The sequence below is a fragment of the Psammomys obesus genome, unplaced genomic scaffold (genome assembly GCF_907164565.1).
Source record: "Psammomys obesus unplaced genomic scaffold, mPsaObe1.curated_primary_1811, whole genome shotgun sequence".
Classification (NCBI taxonomy): Eukaryota; Metazoa; Chordata; class Mammalia; order Rodentia; family Muridae; genus Psammomys; species Psammomys obesus.
This window is the reverse complement of record NW_026596176.1, coordinates 1532049-1555959: the sequence shown is the minus strand read 5'-3', so window position 1 is coordinate 1555959 and position 23911 is coordinate 1532049. Positions and strand designations below refer to the sequence as shown.

The 23911-nt window shown below is 46.8% G+C and overlaps 3 protein-coding genes across 4 annotated transcripts; 1 reads left to right on the top strand and 2 right to left on the bottom strand.

Annotated features, from left to right (window-relative positions):
- Positions 1-1327: 1327 nt before the first annotated feature.
- Positions 1328-9008, bottom strand: Oscar (osteoclast associated Ig-like receptor). 2 transcript variants are annotated; one of them, XM_055595700.1, is made up of 6 exons: positions 8867-9008; positions 7657-7749; positions 7084-7116; positions 3128-3376; positions 2608-2889; positions 1328-2481 (listed from the first exon to the last, which is right to left on the bottom strand). In XM_055595700.1, the coding sequence occupies exons 2-6, from the start codon at positions 7691-7693 to the stop codon at positions 2330-2332; spliced, it is 753 nt and encodes a 250-aa protein (XP_055451675.1). In that variant the 5' UTR covers positions 7694-7749; positions 8867-9008; the 3' UTR covers positions 1328-2329. The 2 variants fall into 2 exon arrangements, with proteins under 2 accessions (XP_055451675.1, XP_055451674.1); XM_055595699.1 differs by having other exon boundaries at positions 1329-2481; positions 3128-3427.
- Positions 9009-9026: 18 nt separating this feature from the next.
- On the top strand, positions 9027-12019 carry Ndufa3 (NADH:ubiquinone oxidoreductase subunit A3). Its single transcript, XM_055595701.1, has 4 exons — positions 9027-9267; positions 9488-9562; positions 11474-11551; positions 11866-12019. The coding sequence occupies exons 1-4, from the start codon at positions 9258-9260 to the stop codon at positions 11955-11957; spliced, it is 255 nt and encodes an 84-aa protein (XP_055451676.1). The 5' UTR covers positions 9027-9257; the 3' UTR covers positions 11958-12019.
- A 191-nt stretch (positions 12020-12210) lies between these two features.
- Tfpt (TCF3 fusion partner) lies at positions 12211-23821 on the bottom strand. Its single transcript, XM_055595591.1, has 6 exons — positions 23486-23821; positions 22800-23058; positions 18704-18774; positions 13004-13073; positions 12716-12922; positions 12211-12369 (listed from the first exon to the last, which is right to left on the bottom strand). The coding sequence occupies exons 1-6, from the start codon at positions 23506-23508 to the stop codon at positions 12250-12252; spliced, it is 750 nt and encodes a 249-aa protein (XP_055451566.1). The 5' UTR covers positions 23509-23821; the 3' UTR covers positions 12211-12249.
- Positions 23822-23911: the final 90 nt, after the last annotated feature.

Genomic DNA, 23911 nt, shown 5'->3' with positions numbered 1-23911 from the left:
GGCCAGGTGTGGTGGTATACACCTTATATGCCAGCACTTGGGAGATAGAAGAGGCAGATTTCTGTGAGTTCCAGGATAGACTGGTCAGGACAGCCAAGGCTATATAGAGAAACCCTGCCTCGAAAAACTGAAGCAAATAAACAAACCACAAATCTGAATCTCCATTAAATGGAAAGAGAAGAGAGGAAGTTGAGAATCATAAAAGCAGGAGAGTGTGCTCCACCAGATTGGGAGAAGTCAGCAGGAATGCTGAGTGATAGGAATTGCTTCCAGATCTGTGTGTATGATAATGACAAAACATTGTTTACTTAGATAAAAGAGAAAATTTTAATTAATAAAGTCAGGAGATACTGGGAGGCAGCCAGGCTTTGGTAAGTAAGAGACATAACAAGTTGCAAACACAAGCTGCAAGAATGGTTTGAGTTATTTTTACAATGGTGAGGGCAGCCAAGAACCTAGTGGGAAGCAGACCAAAAGTGACAGCTTCCGGTTCAAAGTTCTATTACAAGTGTTCTATTTACTTTTGCCCTGACAACGGATCTCTATTGAAGGTAATGCAATGATGGATCTAGAGGAGCTTGCAGATGTGGCTGTAGTTCAGGCAGGAGCTCTGTTTGGTCTGTGTTTGGTCCACTTTGCGATAAGGTCAGAGGAGGAGTTAGAAAGGGTTTGGTTAGCAAGCAAGGGAGATGTCATGAAGGAAATGATGAAGCTTCTGCTTCCTGTCTGCCATAAAGAAGCTTCTTAGCTATATTGTTTTACTCCACGACCAGCTCAGAAACAGGAATTCAAGTGACCATGACTGAATCCATTGAAACCAGAGCCCCGGATAAACAGTTTCTGTGTTGTGTCTGTTGGGTGTGTGGTTGAAGTGATACACAAAATGACAAATGCATCATCACTTCTAGAGAGTCTCATCGACAAGACAGCATTAAGTCAGGAGCAACATAGCCCCATGCCTCCTAATCCAGTGTAAAGTGGTATGTGCAGAATAAGCATGTAAAACCTTAATGTAAATTCCAGGACAGTAAACACCCTTCAAAAAGAGTTTTCCAGCTGAGTATGATAGCTTATACCTGTAATCCTGGCACTCAAGAAGCAGAGGCAGGAGCACTTACGCAAGTTCAAGTTATCTTACAGAATGAAACTCTGTTTCTAAAACACCAAAAATAACTATTAATTTAAATTTTTTCCAGGGGTCTGAGGTTGTAGTGTAGGGTTAAGTATTTGCCTAGCATGTACAAGGATATGGGTTCAATATCCTGCATTAAAAAAAAAATGGAAGAAAAATGAGGATTTTTGTTTGTTTGTTTGTTTGTTTGTTTTGAGATGGGGGCTCTCTGTGTAACCTTTGCTGTCCTAGACTCGATTAGTAGTCTAGGCTGGCCTCAGTCTCACAGAGATCCACCTGCCTCTGCCTCCCTGAGTGCTAGGATTATAGGCATATGGGCCTATAATGGACATTTTAATCCTATAGATTTAGGAGCCTGGAGAGATGGCTTAGCAGTTATGAGTACTGGCTACTCTTCCAGAGGACCTTGGTTGACTCTAACTCCAGTTCCAAGGGCTCAGATGCCCTCTTCTGGCCTCCTCGGGGAGCTAGGCCTGAAGGTGACACATATACATGCATGCAGGCAAACACTCATATGTGTAAAAACATAATTTGCCAGTTGCCAGCCAGGTGGCTCAGTGGGTAAAATGCTTGCCACTAAGCCAGACAGCTGGAGTTCAAACTCTGGACCTACAGGAAGGATATCTATGAAAGAGGGCAGGCCCAGAGTACAATCACAGCTGGCCCAAACTAGCTGAAAATCACAGGAGTAGGACTGTTTAACCTTGAGCTTTTGCTCATGGTTATTTGTTTATTCGTGCTAAAACACAACCAAATAAAGTTTTCTTGACTCACATGCTGAGGCATATGTATCACCACTTAAAATGTATAATTATAAATTTTTGCTGAGTGTGGTAGAATGAACCTATGATCACAGAGTAGCCAGAAAGGAAAAGAGGGGAGGAGGATGAGAGGAAAGGTACAAGAAGATGAAAGAGGTTTTCAAGGTAGGAAAAGTCACTAACATTAACTGAACATCATTTACCACAGGCCAGTCACTGCCTTTAATCCTTCAGCAAGTCTATAATGTGGTATTAAACCATTTAACAAACACACACAAAATACATAATAATATTATCCACATCCCTGAGAGGTCTACAAGGAGCTACAGTGATTAAACTAGTGGAGTCTGGAGGCCCCAGGATGTTCAAGAGGGGCTGGTCACAGAGGATCCCAGCTTCTCAGCTCATCTCCAGGCGGTCTCTTCTCACCAGGTGCCTAGAACCAGTTTTGCTGGGGCAAGAGGCCACCAAAAGCAGAGCTGCTGCTATGCCAGTCAAAAGTAATTATGATGCCCAAGCATATGAGGACCAGGCCTGCCAGCCCCAAACGGATGAGGTTTCCCTGAGAATAGTCGGAGGAGCCAGAACCTGTAGGCCAAAAAGAGGGAGACAAGGTATGGGTCCTGTATCCCAGAGTCTTGGTGCTCTGACACACAGATGGAGTCATGTCTCCAGAGCCCCTGGGTCTGAAGGAGAAGAGGCAGAGCACCTCACCTTCATAGCTGATGACCAGTGGCTGGCTGACCAGCGACAGAACATAGGGGGCGGAAGGCGTGTGGTAATAGCAGTTGTAGGTGCCAGGGGCATGGGCGCCGTTGAGAGGGAAGTCAGCCCAGGGCTGCACAGAGTCGACGTACTGCAGAGGGGTTGCCACGCCCACTCGGTACAGCGCAAAACTCATGCCTGGCATGTGTCCTGCACAGCGCAGGCTCACGTTGGCTCCTGGGGCCACCACAGGCCCAGGCAGTGCCACCAGTGATGGTCTGGGCAGCTGATCTGTGGAACACAGGCAAGGTCTTACTTAGGCAGGCCGGCCTGCCTGTCTTTGTCCTCCCTGTCCTTCTCCCTTCTGCCTCTCTTCCCATCCACCAAACTCACCTTCCTCTCCTCATATGTTCAAGAATCTCGCAATCTGTTTTCCTATCGTTTCTCTCCTTGTGTATTCTTCCACCCCACCCCGACCCTCTGCCTTAGTCTCTCTCCTGTGCCCTTCTCCCATCCTCCCAGACCTCACCTGCCACCAGCAGTTCCAGGACATCACTAGACTGGGACCAGACACCGGGCCCCCAGTCTGTCCTGCGGTAGCGGCAGTGATAACTGCCTGCCTGGGTCAGAGTCACCTCCTCCAGGAAGAACTCAGCCAGCTCAATGGACACATTCCGGAGGAGCAGAGGGGTGACGACACCAGTTCTGAAGAGTGCAAATCTCCAGGCAGGTTGGGGTGCACGGCACTTCAAGGTCACATTGACTCCAGGAGTCACAACTGCAGCAGGATGAGCCGTCAGCCATGGCTGGGGATATGAGGCTGCGGGCGCTTAATAAAGAAGCATGTTTGGGAGGCTGGAGAGATGGCTTAGTGGTTAAGAGTGTTGGCTGCTTTTCCAGTGGACCTGGGTTCAATTCCCAGCACCCACATGGCAGCTCACAACTTTCCATAACTCAAGTTCTGCTGAACACAGCTCCCTCACACAGACATACATGTAGGCCAAACACCAAATATACATTAAGAAAGGGGTGTTTGGGTCCTCAGAACTGTCCAACCCAAAAGCCCCAAATCCTAACTTGGATCTTTATGAAGGAAGGGAGGGCCCAGAGTACAACTATAGCTGGCCCAAACTAGCTGAAAATCACAGGACTAGGACTGTTTAGCTTTGAGCTTTTACCCATGGTTATTTGTTTGTTTGTGCTAAGGATCAACCTAGAGTCTTATGAATTGTGGGTAACCACTGACTCTACCACTAAGATTTAGTGGTACATTAAGATACAGTGATATACTATACCTTACTGTATTCTATTCTGTACACTATATACACTCAAACCTCCTCCATAAGTTTTGTTTGTTTGTTTGAGACAATGTCTTGTACGGTGCTGGCCAGCCTTGAACTTACTATGTAGTGGAGAATGACCTTGAACTTCTGATCCTCCTAGATTATAAACCTATGCTACCCATCAGGACCCTCCCATCTATTCAGTGCTGGGGACTGCTAGGCAAGCAATCTATCAGCTGAGGTACATCCACAAGTCCTTCTCCACAATTTTAAGGCACAGCTTCAAAATGTCACACCAGAAATGGTTACTTTTGTTTCTATTTGCTATTATTGGTTTTTGTTTTGTTTTTGAGACAAAGCCTCATTATGTAGCATAGTTTGTCCCAGAGCACATTAGTGGTACAGGCTGGCTTCAAATTTGTAATCCTTCTGCCTCAGCTTCCCAAGTGCTGAGATGACAGATATATACACCACACCTAGATAGAAACATTTATGGGCCCAGAGCAGTGGTGCATGCCTGTAATCCCAGCACTTGGAGAAGTAGAGGCAGGCAGATCTCTGAGTTCCAGGCCAGCCGGGTCTACAAAGTGAGTCCAGGACTTCCAGGGCTACAAAGAGAAACTCTGTCTCAAAACAAACAAACAAACACAACAAAAAAGGAAAAGAAAAAGAAACATTTATGGTTTGCAACATCTACAAAGTAAGTCCAGGGCATCCAGAGCTACAAAGAGAAACTGTCTCAAAAAACAAAACAAACAAACAAAAAAAAAAAACAACACAAAAAAGAAAAGGAAAAGAAACATTTATGGTTTGCAACATGTCAATAATTACTGCTATGATTTGACCATGTTCCCCGATTTAATCTTTGATATTACAAGGTTGAAAGATTGGTCTTTAACAGGCAATAAAATAGGGGGTGAAGAGATGACTTAACAGTTAAGAGTGCTTCCTGCTTTTGCAGAGGACCTAGGTTTGTCTTCTAGCACCCATATTGGGCAACCCATGACTATTGAGTTTCAGTTCCAGAAGGCACATGCACCCAAGCACATATACTCCCACACAGACACAAATACATACACATAATTTAAAATAACAAAAATGAATACTTTTTTCTAAACAGGTGATGGAATAGAATACCAGGTATAGCCAGGCACAGGTGGCACATGCCTGTAAGGCCAGTACTCTGGGATGCAGAGGCGTGAGTTCGAGGCCAGCCTGGTCTTCAGAGTGAGTCTAGGAAGCCAAGGCTATGCATATCATGTCTAGTGGTGTACTTTTATGACCATCCTTCAGTGAGGAGTGGGGGCGAGGCTGAGTGTTAGAGCACTGCCTAGAATGCCCCAGTGAAAGGCTTAGAAGTTTTGCTTGGTGAGAGAGCACTAGCTCACTGTGTGCAAGACCATGGTTCAATCCTTCCCTAGCACATATACAAACAACAAAAGCATAACATGCTCAATAAGCCAATAATCCCACTGTTTCATCATAGGTAAATTCTTTGTTGTTTGTTTGCTTGCTTTCTGAGACACTGTTTTCCTCTGTAGCCCTGGCTGTCCTGGAACCTGCTCTGTAGACCAGGCTGTCCTTGAATGCACAGAAATCTTCCTGTCTGGGATTAAAGGCATGCACCACCAACATAGGTAAATTCTTTTGTTGTTTGTTTGTTTGCTTTTGAGACAGGATTTTTCTGTGTAGCCTTGGCTGTCCTGGACTCCGCTTTGTAGGCCAGGCTGGCCTCGAACTCACAGCAATCCTCCTGCCTCTGCCTCCCTGAGTGCTGGGATTACAGGTGTGTGCAACCACTCCCAGCTGCCAATTCTCATTTGTAAATAAATTTAAAAAGTAAAAGTAACTGTTTAATGATTGGTAACATCCCCAAGGCAGAATGTAAGTTTAACACTTAAGACCCAGTATGATCCATGAAATACCAATTTTCATCTGGCAAGAGAAAGAGGAAGTGTGCAAATATGTGACGTATATAAATGCATGGGAAACTTTTTGTAGAAATCAGGAACACAGAAAGGGGAAGAGAAAGACTGTTGCATCTTTTTGTAACTACTGAGTCTTTAGAACCATGAGTACATATTGGCTTTATCATTTAAAATGAATAGAAAATTAGGGGCTGGAAACTGGGGGCAATGGCACACACCTATAATCCCAGCACTCAGAGAGGCAGAGGCAGGCAGATCTCTGTGAGTTTGAAGATAGCCTGGTCTACAAAGTGGGTCCAAGACATCCAGGGCTACAAAGATAAACCCTGTCTTGGAAGAAAAAATAGGGACTGGAGAGATGGCTCAGCAGATAAAAGCACTTGCTGCTTTTGAAATAGCCTGGGGTATGATTATCCACACCACATGGTGGCTCACATGTAACTCCAGGTCCAGAGGGTCCTACTGCCTCCTCCTGAGCTCTTCGAGCACCAGACATGCATGTGGTATATATACCTACATGCAGACAAAACTCTCATACACATAAAATAAAATAAAAATTAACTGGTAACTCAGACATGAATGGCTTCCTAGATTACTTCATTCGAAATTGGAGTATAGTGGAAGAAATTTCGAGAGAAAAGAAACACCTCCTCCATCAGGAAACCCAAGAAGAAACAACCTTGGGGTAGGGAAAACCCTCCTTTTGTGGAAAGCAGACTCTAGTGAGAAAAGCTGGTACAACTGGCATTGAGGAAACCCTATGTCTGGAGCCCTGGACTATGCCAGGATCAGAGCTTATAGTTTACCTATATAATTACATTAAATCCTCAGTGCAGCCCATTTTCTAAAGAAGGAAATGGACTCTTCAAGACCCCTAGTTTGTTCAAGGCCATGTAATGAACAAGATTGTATAGGTCTCCTTAACATCCTCTACATTCATGGTCTTTTGATGAAGGAAAGAGACTAGAGAAGAGATGAAAGAGCAGGAGTTAAGGGGGAAAGGAACAGAGGATGGAGAAAGGAGGAGGAGGGAAGAGGAGAAGGAAGAAATGGAAGCAAGTAAGGAGGAAGGGAAGGATACAAGAGAAAAAGGAGAAGAAAAAGGAACAAGGACAGGTAGAAGAATGAAGAGATGGATGGAGGGAGAAGGAAGAGAGGAAGAGAGGGGAATAAGGAAATCTGGGGTGACACTGGGTATCAAAGAATTGTTGGAGATGGGGGAGATGAGTACGTTGGAGCAGTATAAAGGAGAGCATTTGCAATATGCCACTCACCTGTTAGCGTCAAGTCTGTAAGACACACGGGCCCTGCGGAAGGTTTGGAGCTTTACAAAGTCCTTTGTGACTACCAGTCTCCCTCACTGGGAGCCCTAGACCCTGGTTACATGGCTTTGTTTTCCTCTGAAAATAAGAATCCTACCCCTGCCTTCTTTAGGACAAAACAAAAGTGCAGACCTTCATTCCCCATACTTAAGAAGCTAGATGTCTGACCCACGAGGACCGGCCTTTCCTCTCCACCTTTCCTAAGAACCATAACCTACTCTGTGGGGTTCCTCCCACTTGGGGTTTGGACGTCTAGATGCCCTCTTCCCTCCAGCACATTTGCCATGAGAACTGAGTACATTCAGTACATTCTCTGACCCCGGATACCCCATACCTCCTGTTGCCTGGAGATCCACAGGAACCTATGCTCCCTCCAGACTCAGCAATCTGACTGCCCCCATTTAGGACTCAGGTATCTGGGTACCAGTCCCTACTCCTTTGTCTAAATTGGATGCTGAAGTCCAGATGATCAGATATAGCTCTCAGCCCAAACAAGGACCCACACACAGGGGAGGGACAGCTCACAGAGAGTCAACAGCTGGAGGATCAGCGACAGGATCATGGCGGGGTATCTCCGTAGAGCTGGGAGAAAGGCTGGTCCTGCCTTTCTTTTACCCTCTGAGGAAATGAAGCAATACCAGAAAGCCATGTGAGAGCCCTGTTTAGGGAACAGGGGAGTCTGGTGGAGGCTCCTGGGTAACTGTGTCATAGTCTCATTTTCTTGGAAAAAGTTGCAAGAGGAAACAGTCATAGCCTCCAGTGTTCATGAATCAATTTAAAAAGAGGAGAGATGGGCTGGGATTGTTGTAGCTAAGTGGGACACCACTTACCCAGTGTATTCTAGCCCCAGAACTGAGAAGAGAATGAAAATGTGGGGGAGAGGGGGAGGGAAAGGAAGAGAAGAAAAGAAACAAAGCCGAAAAAATGAAAAAATGGGAAAAGAAGCTTGTTGTACAATATCTACACTGCTGGTGACAAGGGGAAAGCTCAGGCCCCATTACTGCCCTCACACTGTCCCAGTTTCACTGACTCAGGCTGGATAACTTAATTTTTATTAAGTGATGTGCAGAGTCTTGGAGGCTCAGGCTTGTAATCCTATCTACTCAGGAAGCCAAGGCAGGAGGATCTCAAGTTCAAAGATTGCAGGGCCAATCTGAGCCACTTAATGAGACCCTGTCTCAAAATGAAAAGTAAAGAAAGGGCTGGAAAAGGTGGCTCAACAGTAAAAATTTTGCCTTGTATCCACTATCCAGGGCCTGGGGCCTTAGAATCTCCAGTGCTGGGCGTGGTGGCGCAGGCCTGTAATCCCAGCACTCGGGAGGCAGAGGGAGGCGGGTCTCTGTGAGTTCGAGGCCAGCCTGATCTACAAAGTGAGTCCAGGACGGCCAAGGCTACACAGAGAAACCTTGTCTCCAATCCCCCACCCCCAGACCACTACCACCCCTGCAAAAAAATTTACCAGCAAGGGGCTAGAGGTGTAGTTCAGTCATGAATGGATAGCCTAGTCTGCCCTGGTTTCAGTCTCCAGCATTACGGGGTGGGGAAAAAAAGTTGTTAGCTGCATGCTGGTAAAATTTATGTGCTTTACATTATATGCTTTAGCACAGACAGTACTTAATCTATTTGGGATCGATTTAGAATTTCCAGAATGAGCTGATGTCTAGATGTGATCTCAATGTAAACCGTTTTTTCTTGCAGAAGAACTCTAAGTTACTTCTCCTATATATTTTCTCACCTGGTGAGGCCAACAGGTGTGCAATATCCTTGTGGTTTAAATCCTTGCCGCCTTGTTCCAGATTGCAGTGCCCTAAACCTCACTCCGGAACTACAACTCCCGAAAGGCTTCACGCCCTCGCCTTCCTACTTCTTCAAGACTCATAGGCACAGCTGGGCGTAGTGTCGCACGCCTGTAATCTCCGAACTCTGAGAGGCAGAAGAAGGCAGATTTCTGTAAATTCAAGGCCAGCCTAGTCTACAAAGTGAGTCCAGGACAGCCAAGGCCACGCAGAGAAACCCCGTCTCAAAACAAAAACCCTCACACGCTGTGTAAGGGGAGGATCTTCGCTCCAAGGGAAGGGACTACAACTCCCAAAGAGCTCCGCGGCCTTGCCGCCGCCGAGACCAAGATGGCCGGGAGTAAGTACAGTCTCGGGAACGCGCGCTGTGCCGAGGTAGTTTCAGGGAACCCTAGGCTGACCCGTGGCTGAGGCTCAGTCGAGCTTTGGGGCGCGGTTGGATCGGTCCCAGAAGAGGGCCGTGGCAGTCACGAGGGTGCTCTTGCAGAGCAGGGTTGGTAAGGGAGGGTTAGAGGTCATCGCAGCTACTCCCAAGGGTGATTGTTCTCCCACCTCTCCAGGAATCTTGACCTTCCTCAAGAATGCCTGGGCGAAGGAGCCGGTGCTGGTGGTGTCCTTCTCTGTCTGGGGCCTCGGTGAGTGCTCCAGGCGCGAATGTGCATCCTCTGCCCTGAGGACATCAGCATTCCACAGTTCATCTTACATCCCCTTGCCTGTCCTATCCCTGCCCTTACCACCCTACACACACAACTAGCCAAAAGATCAGCTAGGCTTGTACTTTGACTCCATAGTGCAGACTTCCTCAGGGAAGTCTGACTTACGAAAATCTTTCAGCAAGCCTCCCTGGTGAAGAACCTGCAGTAGGACAGGATGTAAACAGTTCAGGTGCACTGAAGCCCTGGGGGGTGGGGTTGTGACCGGTTCTAGTTCCAATTCTGAAGGTCTGGGATGAGGTTTGGGATTTGGCAGTCATCACAGTCCCACAGTTGTTAATATCGCTGACACGGAGTGTGATAGTGAAGTTCTAGAACCCACCACCAGCCACCCACTACTATGGCTTTCAGAGACCTAGAATTCTCTAACATGTGGTTTTAATATAGATTATATATTGAAACAATGATTTGAAGTATACTCGATTCGTTTCTTAAATTTAAAATTCCATTTGTTTATTTATGTGTGGGTGTGTGATTGCCACTAGTTAGTTGGCTGTGGTTGGGGATCAGAGGACAACTTACTGGAGTCAGTTCTCTCCTTCCATTCTGAATCCTAGGGATTAAACTCGTCGTCAGTCTTGGCAGCAGGTACTTTTACCTGCTAAGCCCTCTTATTAAAAAAAAAAAAAAAAATCCTAAGGTTAAATACTTCATAGAACTGACTTTATTTGTAGTTTTCAGTCTTTTTTTTTTTTTTTTTTACGACAGGGTTTCTCTGTCTGGGTCTCCTTTGTAGACCAGGTTAGCCTCGAACTCACAGTGATCCACCTGCCTCTGCCTCCCTGAGTGCTGGGGTCACAGGCCTGCACCACCATGCCTGGCTTCTTTTCTTAAGAGGGGAATACACAATTTATTAACTCATCAGTCTGCCCTGGCTTTGATGTGTTGAGCCACCACCCCTGCATATCTTTTTTAAATTGTGTGTGTGTGTGTGTGTTTGTGTGTGTATACATGTATGTGTGGCCTCTGCCTATAGAGACCAGAAGAGGGCATAGGATCCTTTTTCCCATAGAGTGGGAGTTATAGGCAGTTGTGAGCTACCTGACATGGCTGCTGGGAATTGAACTCCATCTTCTGGAGGATCAGCAAGTGCTCTTAACTGATGAGCCATGTCTCTAGCCCCTCCCTCACCTCTTTGTGTGTTTGCTTTTTGTGTTTTGAGACAGGGTTTCTCTGGGTAGTCTTGGCTGTCCTGGACTTCTTTGTAGACTAGGTTGTCTTCAAACTCACAGAGATCCTCCTGCCTCTGAGTGCTGGGATTACAGGCTTGTGCCACCATGCCTGGCTCCTCCCTCACCTCTTAAAAATAAATTTATGTATGTGTTTCTGTATGCCACATGTGTGAGCCTCACAAATGCCAGGTGAGTTTGTTGGAGTTAGAGAAATTGTGAGCCATCCAGCCTAGGAGCTAAACGCTGCACAGGCAGCGTTTGTAACGACTGAGCCATGTCCAGCCCTTAACATGTTCAATTGCAGATGTGAAATAACATGTGACTATGATCTTGTATCAACAGTGCTGGCCTATAACCCTCCCCTCCTGAAGACTCTAGACAATAGCCCACATGGGCTTATCCAAAAGCTACCAATCTGTGATGAGCCTTTGGGCCTCATGTGTTCCTGAGTGCTAGGCTCCAGCGGCTATGCTACTCCCCATTCTAGATTTACACTGACCTATAAGTGGGAATGGTGGAGTGTTGAGAGAGCGCACCAGTGGGCCCTCCTGGTGGTACTGGCCCTTTTTGCTCCTCTTTGCTGGAGCTCAGTTCCCACCCTTTCCCCACCTCTGGAGAGCTACTTCATCCTTGGGTCTTACATTTACGTCTTATTCCACAGCTATAACTATGCCCATGATCAGCCCCTACACCAAGTATGCAGGCATGATCAACAGGGCCATACCCTACAACTACCCAGGTGAGCAGGGATCTGTGCTGGGGGGGGGGGGCTGGCAGACAGCTGTATAGGAGTCTCTGCTGCATTTGAATGTTCTCTGTCCATACTTTTAACCTAACATGCTTTGAGTTTCTCTCCAGATTTCTGTTCTCTATCCCTGTTGGAGCTATCTCCCTTATTTGGATGTCTTTGCCTCTGCTCAATCTCTGGCCCTCACTTTCCTCTTTCTCACCTGGAGTCCTGTACTCTCTCTGTGAATATAGAGACAGATCAGCTGTTCTCCACAGGACCCTAGAGATCTGCTGGTCTCAGTGGCTCATCTTTCTGTTTTATAGTACCTGTGCGAGATGATGGGAACAAGCCTGATGTGCCCAGCCACCCCCAGGAACCTCAGGGCCCAAGCCTGGAATGGCTGAAGAACCTGTGAATACTCCTGCTGATGGCAGAGGCCCCTTCCCTGTTGCCCTCCAATAAAAATGTGAAAACCAACCTCACAATTTTCTTTGGTGGGTTCTTTTGTTGTTTTGAAACAAAAAGTCTCACTATCTATGTAGCCTAAGCTGCCTGGAATTCAGCGTGTAGCCAGGGTAGCTTCAAACTTATGACAGTCCTCCTGCCTTGGCCTCCAACCCCCAAACCTGAGTGTGATCAGAGGTGGGAGCAATAGACAGTGGCCTAGATAAGTATACACAGGGAGTCTGTTTATTGGGAAGAGAGGGTTAGTCAAAGGGTGGGCTGGCTAGGGTAGGGTAGGGTAGGAGTTTGTCTGGCCCTCGAGAAACCCAACTTGAATCCAAGGCCTCATCTGCTTCAAAGCCAAAGTCTTCCTCAACCTTAATCTGGAAAAATAAGGAACAAGATGTGAATGAATTAGGAGACATACCGCTTCCCCCAAGATAGGCACCAAATCAGCTTGTGTGGGGGCACTGGTTTCCCAGGTCATACACTTTCTGAATTCCGGCAACACTGACGGGCCTCCCTCTGCTGACTTCCTCTTCTCCCACTGTTGCCGAATCTATAGTCATTTTCTTCTTCAGGCTCTAGCCTGATATTTTTCAACTCTTTCCCTATTCCACCTAACGTCAATCCTGTGTTGACACTCTGTGCAGCCCTCCCCCGTTCTCGGTCCCTCCAAGCCCAGCTGAGGATTCTCACCACGCCTTGGCCCCAACCCTCAGCTCCCACCTGCACTGGGGCCAGTTCTGGAGTCAACGAAGCCCCCAACCGTGGTGCCCGCCGCCTTTTCCGCCCACTGGGCCCCTCGCCAGGGGCTGGGCTGCTGGAGTCTAAAGGTGCAGGTGTCCTTTGGGGTGGGGAAAGTCCTTCTTTGTCTGGAGGCTCGTTCTCAACATTGCCTGGGGTGGGGACATCTGTGCCTTGGCTGCCATCATCCTGGTAAGAGGCAAAATGGAGGCAGCTAGAGACTTTCCTGGATTCCCCATTCTCCCAAGCTGCCTGGAGACCAGAACTCACCTCCAGCACGATGGTGAACTGGCTAGCCCGGTAGTCATCCCCATAGGAGTCCAGTACCCTCATGAGGAATCTGTGGACAGAGATGCAGGCACTGGGTATCTTACCTTCTTGGGGAGGGAAATGAAAGATGACCAAGTCCAGGTCTCCCTTTACTTCAATCTAAAGTTGTCCCAAACCACAAAGGTTTGCACCTCTGTAGCCTGAGATCCCAGCCCGAGAGCCTGTCTAACCCCAAGTGTCCTACACTAGGAATAATTGGTGACATCCTTTGCTAGACTAGGTGCTCTGGTGGTAAATTCCAAAGATTGTTTTCTAAAGTACAGTGTGACTATCAGCATCTGGAAAGCATTCAATTGAATTCTAATTTTGTTGCTGATAAAGACTGAAGCCTTCAACATGCTTCACAAGTATTGTACCACTGAGCTAGAATCCCAAACTTTTTTTTTTTTTTTTGAGATAGGGTTTCTCTGTGTAGCCTTGGCTATCCTGGAACTCGATTTGTAGACAAGGCTCACCTCAAACTCACAGATATCAGCCTCTCTCTGCCCTCTAAGCACCTAGATTAAAGCTGTGCACCACCATGATTGGCTTCAAACTTTTTTGTGACAGTGTCTCACTATATCGACCTGAGTGGCTTGCCTTTGCTTCTCAAGTGCTGAAATTAAAGGTGTGCAAAAAACGATGGCTGACCTCTCAATGTTTTTGTTTTGTTTTTGAGACATTGCCAATACTCATCACCAAATAAAGCAACGTAGTAGCCCATACCAGTAATCCTAGCAAGCACGAGGATCACAAGTTCAAGGTTAGCTTGAGGCCGCCTTAGGCTACAGGAAACCATGTCTCCAGGTGGGGAGTGTGAGGTGGAAAAGCTAACTGAACGGAGGGTGTGGTAGAAAACTTCTGATAGCAGGGGCCTCTGACAAGGCCCTGAGCACTGCTCTAGGGCTGTTGATTTCTACATAAAGCAAGGAGGCAAGGCCACCCAAGTCAGGCCTCATTGGCTGTCATAAAGATCCTCACTTTTACCGAGCCAGTGAGGGCACTGTGAGGCTATGAGCAGAGGGACAGGCTGGTTGTGTGTGTATGTGTGTGTGCGCGCGCGCACACGCGCGAGTGTGTTGCGCGCTTTTCAAGACAGGGTTTCTCTGTGTTGCCCATCTTAGAACTTGATCTGTAGATCAGGCTGGCCTCACACTTAGAGATCCAGCCACTCGATCTCCTCAGTGCTAGGACTAACGGCATACAACCACCACTGACCGGCTTGTCCATCTTATATTTGAAGACTGGATGCCCAATCACCACATTTCTGATATAAAAGATCTGGGGTGGGGCTGGGGACTTGAGTTTGTAACAAGACTGCTGGTGGCAGGGTTGACACATGGCCCAGAGACCCTAAGAGAATGTGGCTGTGAGAGCTCAGAGTGTCATCAGTCTTGCTGAATTTTTACGAGGCATTTGTTCAGCTTTAGTTTAATTTATCAACTTCAAGTTTATCTACAAAGTAGATATCATCAAGTACCCTGGTCCTACCGTGAAGTAAAATCTTGGGTGGCCAGGAGGAGTGAGCATCACTATAATCTCAGCATTCAGGAGGAAACAAAAGAGGACTGTCAGACTGAGGCCAGCCTCAATACACAGGAGAACCTTTCTCTCGGGCCCAAACAAAAGGTCTGAAGAGATGGCTTAGCTGTTAAGAGCACTTGCTGTTCTATCATCAGGAAACCAGTACCCACAGTAGGTGGTTCTAACTCCAGCTCCAAGGCTCTTTTCTGGTCTCTACAGGCACCCACCCACATATGTACACATGAACACAGAAACACAAATGATTTATGTTTTTGTTTTTTCGAGACACGGTTTCTCTGTATAGTCCTGGCTATCATGGGCCCACTCTGTAGACCAGGCTGGTCTGAATGCTGGGATCAAACTAGCGTGCCACTATGCCTGGCAACAAATGATTTTTTTTTTTTTTTTAAGAAACCAATTAAACACAAACAGTAATCCCACTCAGCACTAGGGGAGGCAGAGACAGGTGGATCTCTGTGAGTTCCAAGCCAGTCAGGTCTACAAAGCAAGTACAGGACAGCCAAGGCTACACAGAGAAACCCTGTCATATAACAAAACAACAACAACAAAAAAACAAACAAACAAGGGCTGGAGGGATGGATGCATGCTGCTTTTCCTGAGGACCTGAGTTCAGGTCCCAGCACCCTCACTGGGTGGCTCACAACCACCTATATGACTCCAGCTTCAGGGAATCTTCTGGCATCTGTATCCATATGCACATAAATAAAAAACAAAGTTCTCTTTAAAAAAGATTTACTTATTTAGTATCTATACAGTTCTGCCTGCATGTGTGCCTGCATGCCAGAAGAGGGCACCAGATCTTATTATAAATCCTTATGAGCCACCATGTGGCTGCTGGGAATTGAACTCAGGACCTTTAGAAGAACAACCAGTGCTCTTAACCTCTAAGCCATCTCTCCAGCTGGCCCCCTCCAAACCTCCCCACCCCACACCAAAAATATAAAGTCTTAACAACAAGAAAAAGCTAGGGATGTGCCTCAATTAGTGGCGAATTTGTCTAGCCTGTGAGGAACCTTGGTTCAGTCCCCTCTACCACATAAAACTGGACACAGTAGCACATGCTTGTAATCTCAGCATTTTGGAGGAGAAAGGAAAAATCTCAAGTTCAGGAATAGTCTGGAGATACATGAAACAAAAACAGGCTGGCAAAATGTCTCAAGGCGTAAAAGTGGTTGTCAAGTAAGCCTGACAATCTAAGTTTGATCTTCAGAACTCACAATGGAAGGAGACAACAGACTTTTTTTTTTTTTTTGAGACAGGGTTTCTTTGTATAGCTCTACAGATCCACCTGCCTCTGCCTCCCCAGTGCTAGGATTACAAATGCCACCGAGCCTGGCTGAGAAGAGACTTTCAAAATTTGTATGAGGAGGAATGTTAATTTAGTACATGGCTTCTCTGGCAAGAGATCACATCCAAAGATCTTCTAGGTCTGTGTGATCCAGCTGGAATACACAGCTGGTCCAGTCGTGGTCGTACAAACCTTTAATCCCAAACATGTGGTGGTGCATGCCTCTAATCTCAGCATTCAGGGAGGCAGAGGCAGGCGGATCTCTTGTGAGTTCAAGGCCAAGCTGGTGTGCAAGCTGGTGAGTCCAGGACAGCCAAGGCTACAGAGATACCCTGTCTTGGGGGAAAAAAAAAGAAAAAAAGAAAAGAGAGAGAGAGAGAGAAAGAAAGATAGACAGGAAGGAAGGAAGGAAGGAAGGAAGGAAGGAAGGAAGGAAGGAAGGAAGGAAGGAAGGAAGGAAGGAAGGGAAAGAAAGAAAGAAAGAAAGAAAGAAAGAAAGAGAAAGAAAGAAGAAAGAAGGAAGGAAAGAAGAGAGAGAGAAAAAAGAAAAGAAAGAGAGAAAGATGTCTAATTTGTGTGGCAGAAACAGTGACAAATCAGAGAAATATATGACAGACTAGGATATGCCCAATTCTCAAGAGAAGAGAGAGGAAAGCAAAGCTACTTAAGGGGCAATGAGAGAGAAGAGAAGCAGTTTTACCAGGATAGTAATGAGAGAGGAGAGAGAGAAAGAACAAGCTAGACACAGGTGAAGGCAGAACGAGCCAGAGAATGAAAAGGAGCCAGAAGATTAGAAAAGGTTGCTGGAGTTAGGCTGAGGCCAAGCAGAGCAATTCAGAGGCCAAGAGAAATTCCAGGTTGAATAAGTTAACTGGGAGAGGAATTTGAACCAGAACAGCTGAATTGAATGAGCCAGCTATGAACTCAGAAGAAACAATAAAGGGTGAGCTTATTTAACAGTAAGTCTCAGAGGCTGAAAACATTCTAGGCCTCGGTTAGACTGTATGGAGGCTAGAAGCTTCTACGACTAGGCCTAGGTTAGCGGAAGGAGGCAGCAAGCCTCCGAGACAGTGAACCAGGAGAATAGAAGTTCTTTTTACAATTGTCCTCTAACCTTTATACGTGCATGTGGCATTCATACCCATACTCAACCCCTCCTCCCTAAGCCACAGAATGTTTTGTAAGGACAGATGGTACAGGGCACGTGCTGTCAAACAACAGAGCAGACATGGCCATCTTTGGCACATGGTGAAGGTGACTTTTAGTTCAATCATTAAAGTAACTGCTTAATGGCAATTATTTTTAAATTAGTCACCTGCCCTGCGGCTAAGGACATGCAATGTGGCCAGTACGACCCAAGAAATGGTTTTTAGAGGACTGTTTGAGGAGACCAGAAGGTGACGGCAGATATCCTGGAGCAGGAGCTACAGGAGGTTGTGAGCTGCCTGATGTGGGTGCTGGGAACTAAACTCAGGTCTTCTGGAATAGCATCAAGTGCTCTTAACCACCCAGCCACCTCTCCAGTCCCACACTGTTTCCTTTTACAGTCACAGAGACTGAACCCAGGGGCTAGAGAGATGGCTCAGTATTAAGAGCGCTGGCTGTCCTTCCAGGTTTGACTCATGGTGGCTCACAACCTTCTGTAACCCAGGGGATCTAATGCCCTCTTTCTGGCATCCTTGTCTACTTTACACGTTTGGCGCACAGGCAAACAGGCAGGCCAAGCACCCATACAAGTAAAATGAAGTTCTAAAAGGACAGAGATGGAATGCAGAGCCTTGCAGATTCTAGGCAAATGCTCTACTGCTGGGTCATATGTCCAGCACTTCTTGGGGAATTCTAGGCAGGCGATCTACTAATGAGCTACACATACCCCAGGCCTTCACTGGAGGATTCTAGGCAAGTATTTTATTACTTCTTAAGTCTATCCCTAGCCTTCCTTTTTTTTCTTTTCAATAAATTTGATTTATTTTTTATTGTGTACAGATATTTTCCCACATATATGTACACCATGTACATTTCTGATGCCCACAGAGGCCAGGCAGTTGCAAGCTGCTGTGAAGGTGGTGGAAATTGAACCTGGGTCCTCTGCAAAAACAGTACACACTCTTCACCACCAATCCACCTCTCTGGTTCTTAAATTTAAATGTTAACTTATCAAATATAAGCAAAAATGGCCGTCTGTAGCTAGCAGCTTCCACACCTGACAATGAATCACGGGGAACTGACTACTGGGTGAGGCTCTGAGAGCATGAAGATAGACCAACAGAGATGGTGGAGAGAGAACAGCCTAGGAGGACTAAGACACCAGGAAAGTGTTCTAAGGGAGGGTCACGGGGGCAAATGTGCCAAGCTGTGGAGCTGAGGTGGGAAGAACTGGGTGGTTACGGCCTCACGAACTCTGAATCATAAGCATGTTCCTGTGTCAGTGGGACATAGCAGGTGGGCAGCCGGTGTAGAGCTCACATCGACAGCAGTGGCCTGCAGGTGGTACTGATCTGGCTTGTCACTGTGAGCGCTTAGCTCAACCCTCACTGCAGCCTCTTGCTGCTGCTGCTACCCTTAGTGTTGAAGGATGCAGCTCAACACATCTGTGCTGCTTCCTTCCTACTGTCCTCTCTTACAGGGGGCAAACACTGTCACACATACACTTTACCCTATCCTAGGCCAGCTCTTCTCTCCAAGACCCACTTCCACTTCTCCATTTATCTCATTCTGGGCACTTATCTTCAGTTTTGTCCTTGTGCCTTGGGAAGCCAGGAAGATGAGAGCTGGTGGAAACGTGTGAGAGCAAAGGTGTTGGGCCCACAGAGCATGCACAATGGTACCTGCGCTCCTGCTGGAGTCTCCGAGTTATCCTTTGCACCTGATGGAGCCTGTTCAAGACTCGCTCATTCACCTGCAGGAAGACAGAAGAAATAAATGGTTTGAATGAGCAGTGTCCTCAAAGACTCTGCTTTTGGATACATGCTGCCCAGTTGTTGGCACTCTTTGGGGAGGTCTAGGAGGTGTGGCCATACTGGAAGAGGTATGTCACTGGGGCAGGCTGTGAGTTTTCAAAAGCCCCACACCATTCCCAGGGCTGCTTCTCTGCTTCCTGCTTGCTGTTCAAGATGTAAGATCTTGGCTTCCTCATGCCTCTACTCCACCATTGTACATGTGAACCTTCTGGAATCCTAAGCTAAAATAAACTCTTTTTTTTTTTCTTTCTTTTTCTTGCTTTCTTTTTTTGAGACAGGGTCTCACTCTGTAGCTCTGGCTGTTCTGGAACTCACCCTGTAGACCAGGCTCACCTCGAACTCACAGAGATGCACCTACATCTGTCTCCCTGAGTGCTGGGATTAAAGGTATGTGCCACTCTTTCTTAAGTTGTCTTGGCCATGGTATTTCAGCACAGCAACAGAGAAGTAATTAATACAGAAGCCCAGGTCGGCTGTTTCGTCCAATGTCTTATTCATTTACTCTGTTTCTAATGGTGTGTCTTCCATGTACCTGGCTCTATGGAGACATTGCAGGGCCCAAGGCCCTACTTAATTCACTCCTTTCTCCTGCTCCTCATGAATTGATCCTCCCCCTCATCTTCACCTGACTGGCACCACCTGGCTCTCCAGAGCACACTCCTGGGCTAGGGATGATCTTTCCACATGGATTCCCTATTTTTTGGCTCACTTTCCCCCAACTGTCACATTTCAGTTAAAATGTCACCTACTCAGGGAGTCACCTTAGGCCTCCCCCATTCACTCAATCTATCTGTCTATCTCTCTCTCTATCTTGAGCTAGCATCTTACCATGTAGCCATGGCTGGCCTGGAACTCACAGAGCGCTGTCCCCCTTTATTTTTTCTTAAAACTCACATCTTCTTTAATTGGTTTGCTGATTACCTGTCTCCCCATCCACAATGTAAGCTCCCTAATGACAGCAATGTTTCTGTGTGTCCTCAGTCTTAGCAGAGCATGCCTGGTACTGCCTCAGTCAAACCTTGCTGAATGAATGATTACAGAACTTTTCACTTTGAATCTGAAATACCCCTTTTTTAGTTACTGTTCTATTGCTATCATGAAACAGCATGACCCTGGCAAATCTTATAAGAATGCATTTAACTGGGGGCTTGCTAATAGTTTTAGAGGGTTGGTCCATAATCATCATGGAGGAAAGTAGACAGGTGGGGCTCTAGAGCAGTAGCTGAGACCTTTACATCTTAATCCACAGGCAGAGAAAGAGACTGGGCCTAACATGGGCTTTTGAAACCTCAAAGCCTACCCCCAAACAGTCCTCCAACAAGGCCACACCTCATAATCCTTTCCAAATAGTTTACCAACTGGGGATAAAGCACGCTAACATACAATACTATGAGGGCTCTTCTCATTCAGTCACCACACCCTCAAAGGCTCAAGGTTTCAGAGTGGCCCTCAGTTGTTGGTATGAAGCTTGGGAAAGTTTGGGTATTGGTGCCTGCCTAGCAGAAATCAATTACTAGGGTTGGGCCTTTGAAGGTTAGACCCAGTACGTGGTTCTTGTCTCCCTCTCTGCTTCCTGGTACAGAATGATGTAAAAAGCCTTTGCCACATGTTCCTGCTGACACAAACTGAGCGGCTCCACCAAGTATCCTTGCCACAATGGACTGAAGCCATGAACCAGAATAAATCTTTCCTCCCTTAAGTTGCTTCTGTTGGGTGCTGAGGTCACAGCAATGTAAAGATCATTATTAATACGAGCACCAAAGTGTTTGGCAGACACAGTGTACATGTCAGGTATCAGAGCAGAAGATAGCCCCTGTAATAAGAGCAATGAGAACACCTTTAAGCCAACACAAATAGGAAGCAGGTCGGGAAGAAAACACTCCAGGATCAGGGAACAGCCCGTCAAGGTTCCGAAGACCCAGCCTACGCATGGGAGGAAAGGGTTAAGACTCAGCCAAATAGAGCCCAAGACACTGGCTAACACATATGCTCCTTCTAATTAGAAAGAGTGGCACTTGCCTGGCTCTGCCACTCATCAGCTGCAGGATTCTCACATGTTACTCAGCTTGGGGTTTCTGCATGTGGAATCTATTCTAAGTGGAGTGGATTAAGAACAGAGGCTTGGGGGGTGGAGCAACAACTCAGCAGGTAAGAGTGCTTACTTGGGAAAAGGGGCTGCTGAAGAGACAGCTCATCTATAAAGAATGCTGGTAGTTCTTCCAGAACACTCAGACTCAAGTCCCAACATCCACATAGTAGTTAACAACCAACTCTAATTCGAAGGGATCCAAAGCCCTAGTCCAGCCTCTGCGGGTACCAAGCATGCACATGGTGCAGACATACATGTAAGCTCATAAAATATGCATATATTTTATACATGTATATAAAATATGTAAATATGTATATATGCATATATAAACAAACATATACAATACACATAAATAAATATATATGAAGAGAGAGACAGAGAGTTTGCTGCTCTCTTAGAAGACCAGAATTTAGAACCCAGCATCCACACTAGATAGCTCACAAGCCCCCTTTCTGGACTTTGACATTGACCATCCACACTTTGTACCCCTGCTAAACAGCATTTGGAATCCCTCCCAATCTCCTTGTCCCCAGCTTCTCCCCTCCCAGAACATGCACACACTATTGTTACAGGCTGTCAAAGATTTGTTGGAATCCTAACCCAGTACTTCAGAAAGTGAGCATTTTGAAAAACAGGATGATCTCAGAAGCAGGCAGGTTCAATAGAGGTCACTGGAACACAGCCTAATCTGACTACTGTCCTTATAAAAGGAGAAACTGAGACACTGACACCCCCCCCATACACACACACACAGAAGCTGTGAGAAGGCGAAGACAAGAAATGGGGTGACATTTCTGCATATCAAAGACTTCCGGCAACTGCTGAAGCTGGGAAGGAAGCCTGACTCCTTCTCCCTCAGCGCTCAGAGGCTCTGCCAACACCTTGTCCACGTCCCTAAAACTGTCAAGAAGTGAATATCCTGTTCACCTACCAGTTTGTGATACTTTGTCAGAGCAGCCAGAGCACACTGGATGCAATTGTCTGCCGAGCCTTTCAGACACTCAGACCTGCCTCTGTGCCCCTGTAGGCTGGTGTGTTGGTCATGCCCCTCCAGCCCCACATCCCTGTGTGCATTAGTTTCAAGTCCCTGGCCAGCTTTCATTTATCCAAAGAGAAAATCCCAAACTTGTTTGGTGTTCCCGCCTCACTAAGACCTACGCTCTGCCCACTGTTCCTTCCTCCTTCTTACTAAGTGAACTTAATGACTCACTTGATGAATTAATCTGAGAGAAAGATCCAAGGGAAATTTAAGAGGCAGAGTAGGTGAGCCTGGGGGTGCCTGGGATTCAGAGCAGGGGATCTACCAGGCTGTAATGAGTGAAATGTGTGAGAGTCACCTGTGACACATGAGAAGACAGAGCAGGTATCTGATGCTGTGATGGTGATTGTTGATGTCTCAACTTGACAAGATCTAAAAATCGCCTAAAAGACAAGCTCTTATCATGTCTGTGGGAGTTTCTAGACTGGTTTAACTGAGGTAGGAGGATCCACTGTAAATGTGGGCAACACCATTCCATGGACTGGAATCTGGAGCTGAATAAAAAGGAAAAGTCACGCTGAGCACCAGTATTCATTTCTCTCTTCTTCTTGCAACATGACTAACTGTCTCATGTTTTCAACACCATGCCTTCTCTGCCATGACATATCCTCAAACTCTATGCCAAAGTAAGTCTTTCCTCAAGTTTTGTCCGGTATTTTGTTACAACAAGAAATATATCGAATACAGATGTTCGGGAAGAGAAACACTCAGGGTGCCTGGTACAGAATTAGAGCCTCATTTTTTCAAGTACAAGAGGAAACGGACAAAGAAGGAAACTAGAAGGAGGAAGCAGCTTAGGCCTGAGGACCCCCAAATGAGAATCTACACTCACCTACCTGCTCGATCTCCCGGCAGCGCCGACCTAGCGCCTGGTATTTTCTTCGATTTAGTTCTCGTTGGCGACGCCTGCGACCCCGGGCTGCCTCTTCCTCTTCATCTCGCTCCCGGAGTCCTGAACCACTCAGACCACCGGACACAAACTCCACTTCTGTCTCTAACTCACTTTCTAGGATGTGGCCACCAAACAGGGGAGGCAGAGCCAGCTCTGAGCCTGGTGGCGCTGAGAATTCTTCAAAGCCCACGGCTGCCATGGTCCTGTAGGGCAAAGAGGTTTCAAGAACCCTGCATTAGTACTCTCCAGTCTCTCCTCAGAGGCTCGGGTCCAGTACTCAGGCCCCATCCCTCATACCCAGGAGCCTAGACCCTAACCTTTCTCCCTCACACCCATGGGTCCAGGCCCCAGTCCTCCCTAACACCTAAGAATCAGACTCTAGCCTGCTCCCTCAGACCTAGAATCCCACACTCCAACCTCCTTGCTCTCAGATCCAAGAGGACACACAACTCTGAAGTCTTCTCTCCTAGGATGCTCCAGTACAGGCCCCGGTACCCCCAAAAAGATACAAAAGAAAGCAACCGCACGAACTACAATCCTCACAATCCCTGAGAGCTTTACGGCCGATCGTTGCACACTACGCAGCCGTGTTTTCGGATTATCCATTTACACAAAGATCATTTTACTCACCCCTCTCTCTGTTCCAGCTCCATTTCTCTGGTCAAGAGACACTTCAAGCTTCAGAGCAGTGGAGCCGAGCGGAAAACTACCTGTCCCATCAGGCCTCGGGACAAAGGAGACTTTATTGCCTTCTGGGAAGTATAGTTTCCTACACCGCCTTCGTTTGCACCCGAAGTTGCGGGTTGAAGCTCTTTTTTTTACTCTAGCGCCTTCACCGATAGTCTACGTTGTCACCATCTCTATTCCTGTCTCGTCTCCGTGTTTGAGCCAACGCTATTTTCCGCTTAACAGGCTCAATCCACGGCGTGGTATGAGTTCGCCGGGCTCTGTTCGCCGCTGTTCCTGTCGCCGTTCCGCAGGGCAGCTACTAATAAAGTTGTTGTCCAAACGCTGCCGGAAATGTTGCAGAAGCGGCCAATCAAAATACAGATTTAT

Coding starts and splice junctions, on each gene's coding strand:
- Ndufa3 (XM_055595701.1), top strand. Junction 9,563..11,473: donor CTTCTCTGTCTGGGGCCTCG/GTGAGTGCTCCA, acceptor CTTATTCCACAG/CTATAACTATGCCCATGATC. Junction 11,552..11,865: donor CATACCCTACAACTACCCAG/GTGAGCAGGGAT, acceptor TCTGTTTTATAG/TACCTGTGCGAGATGATGGG.
- Oscar (XM_055595699.1), bottom strand. CDS start 7,693: ATGATCCTGTCGCTGATCCTCCAGCTGTTGACTCTCT. Junction 7,117..7,656: donor CCTCCAGCTGTTGACTCTCT/GTGAGCTGTCCC, acceptor AACCTTCCGCAG/GGCCCGTGTGTCTTACAGAC. Junction 2,890..3,127: donor CCTGGAACTGCTGGTGGCAG/GTGAGGTCTGGG, acceptor TGTGTTCCACAG/ATCAGCTGCCCAGACCATCA.
- Tfpt (XM_055595591.1), bottom strand. CDS start 23,508: ATGGAGCTGGAACAGAGAGAGGG. Junction 18,775..22,799: donor GCTGCCGGGAGATCGAGCAG/GTAGGTGAGTGT, acceptor GTCTTCCTGCAG/GTGAATGAGCGAGTCTTGAA. Junction 12,370..12,715: donor CAGAACTGGCCCCAGTGCAG/GTGGGAGCTGAG, acceptor TTATTTTTCCAG/ATTAAGGTTGAGGAAGACTT.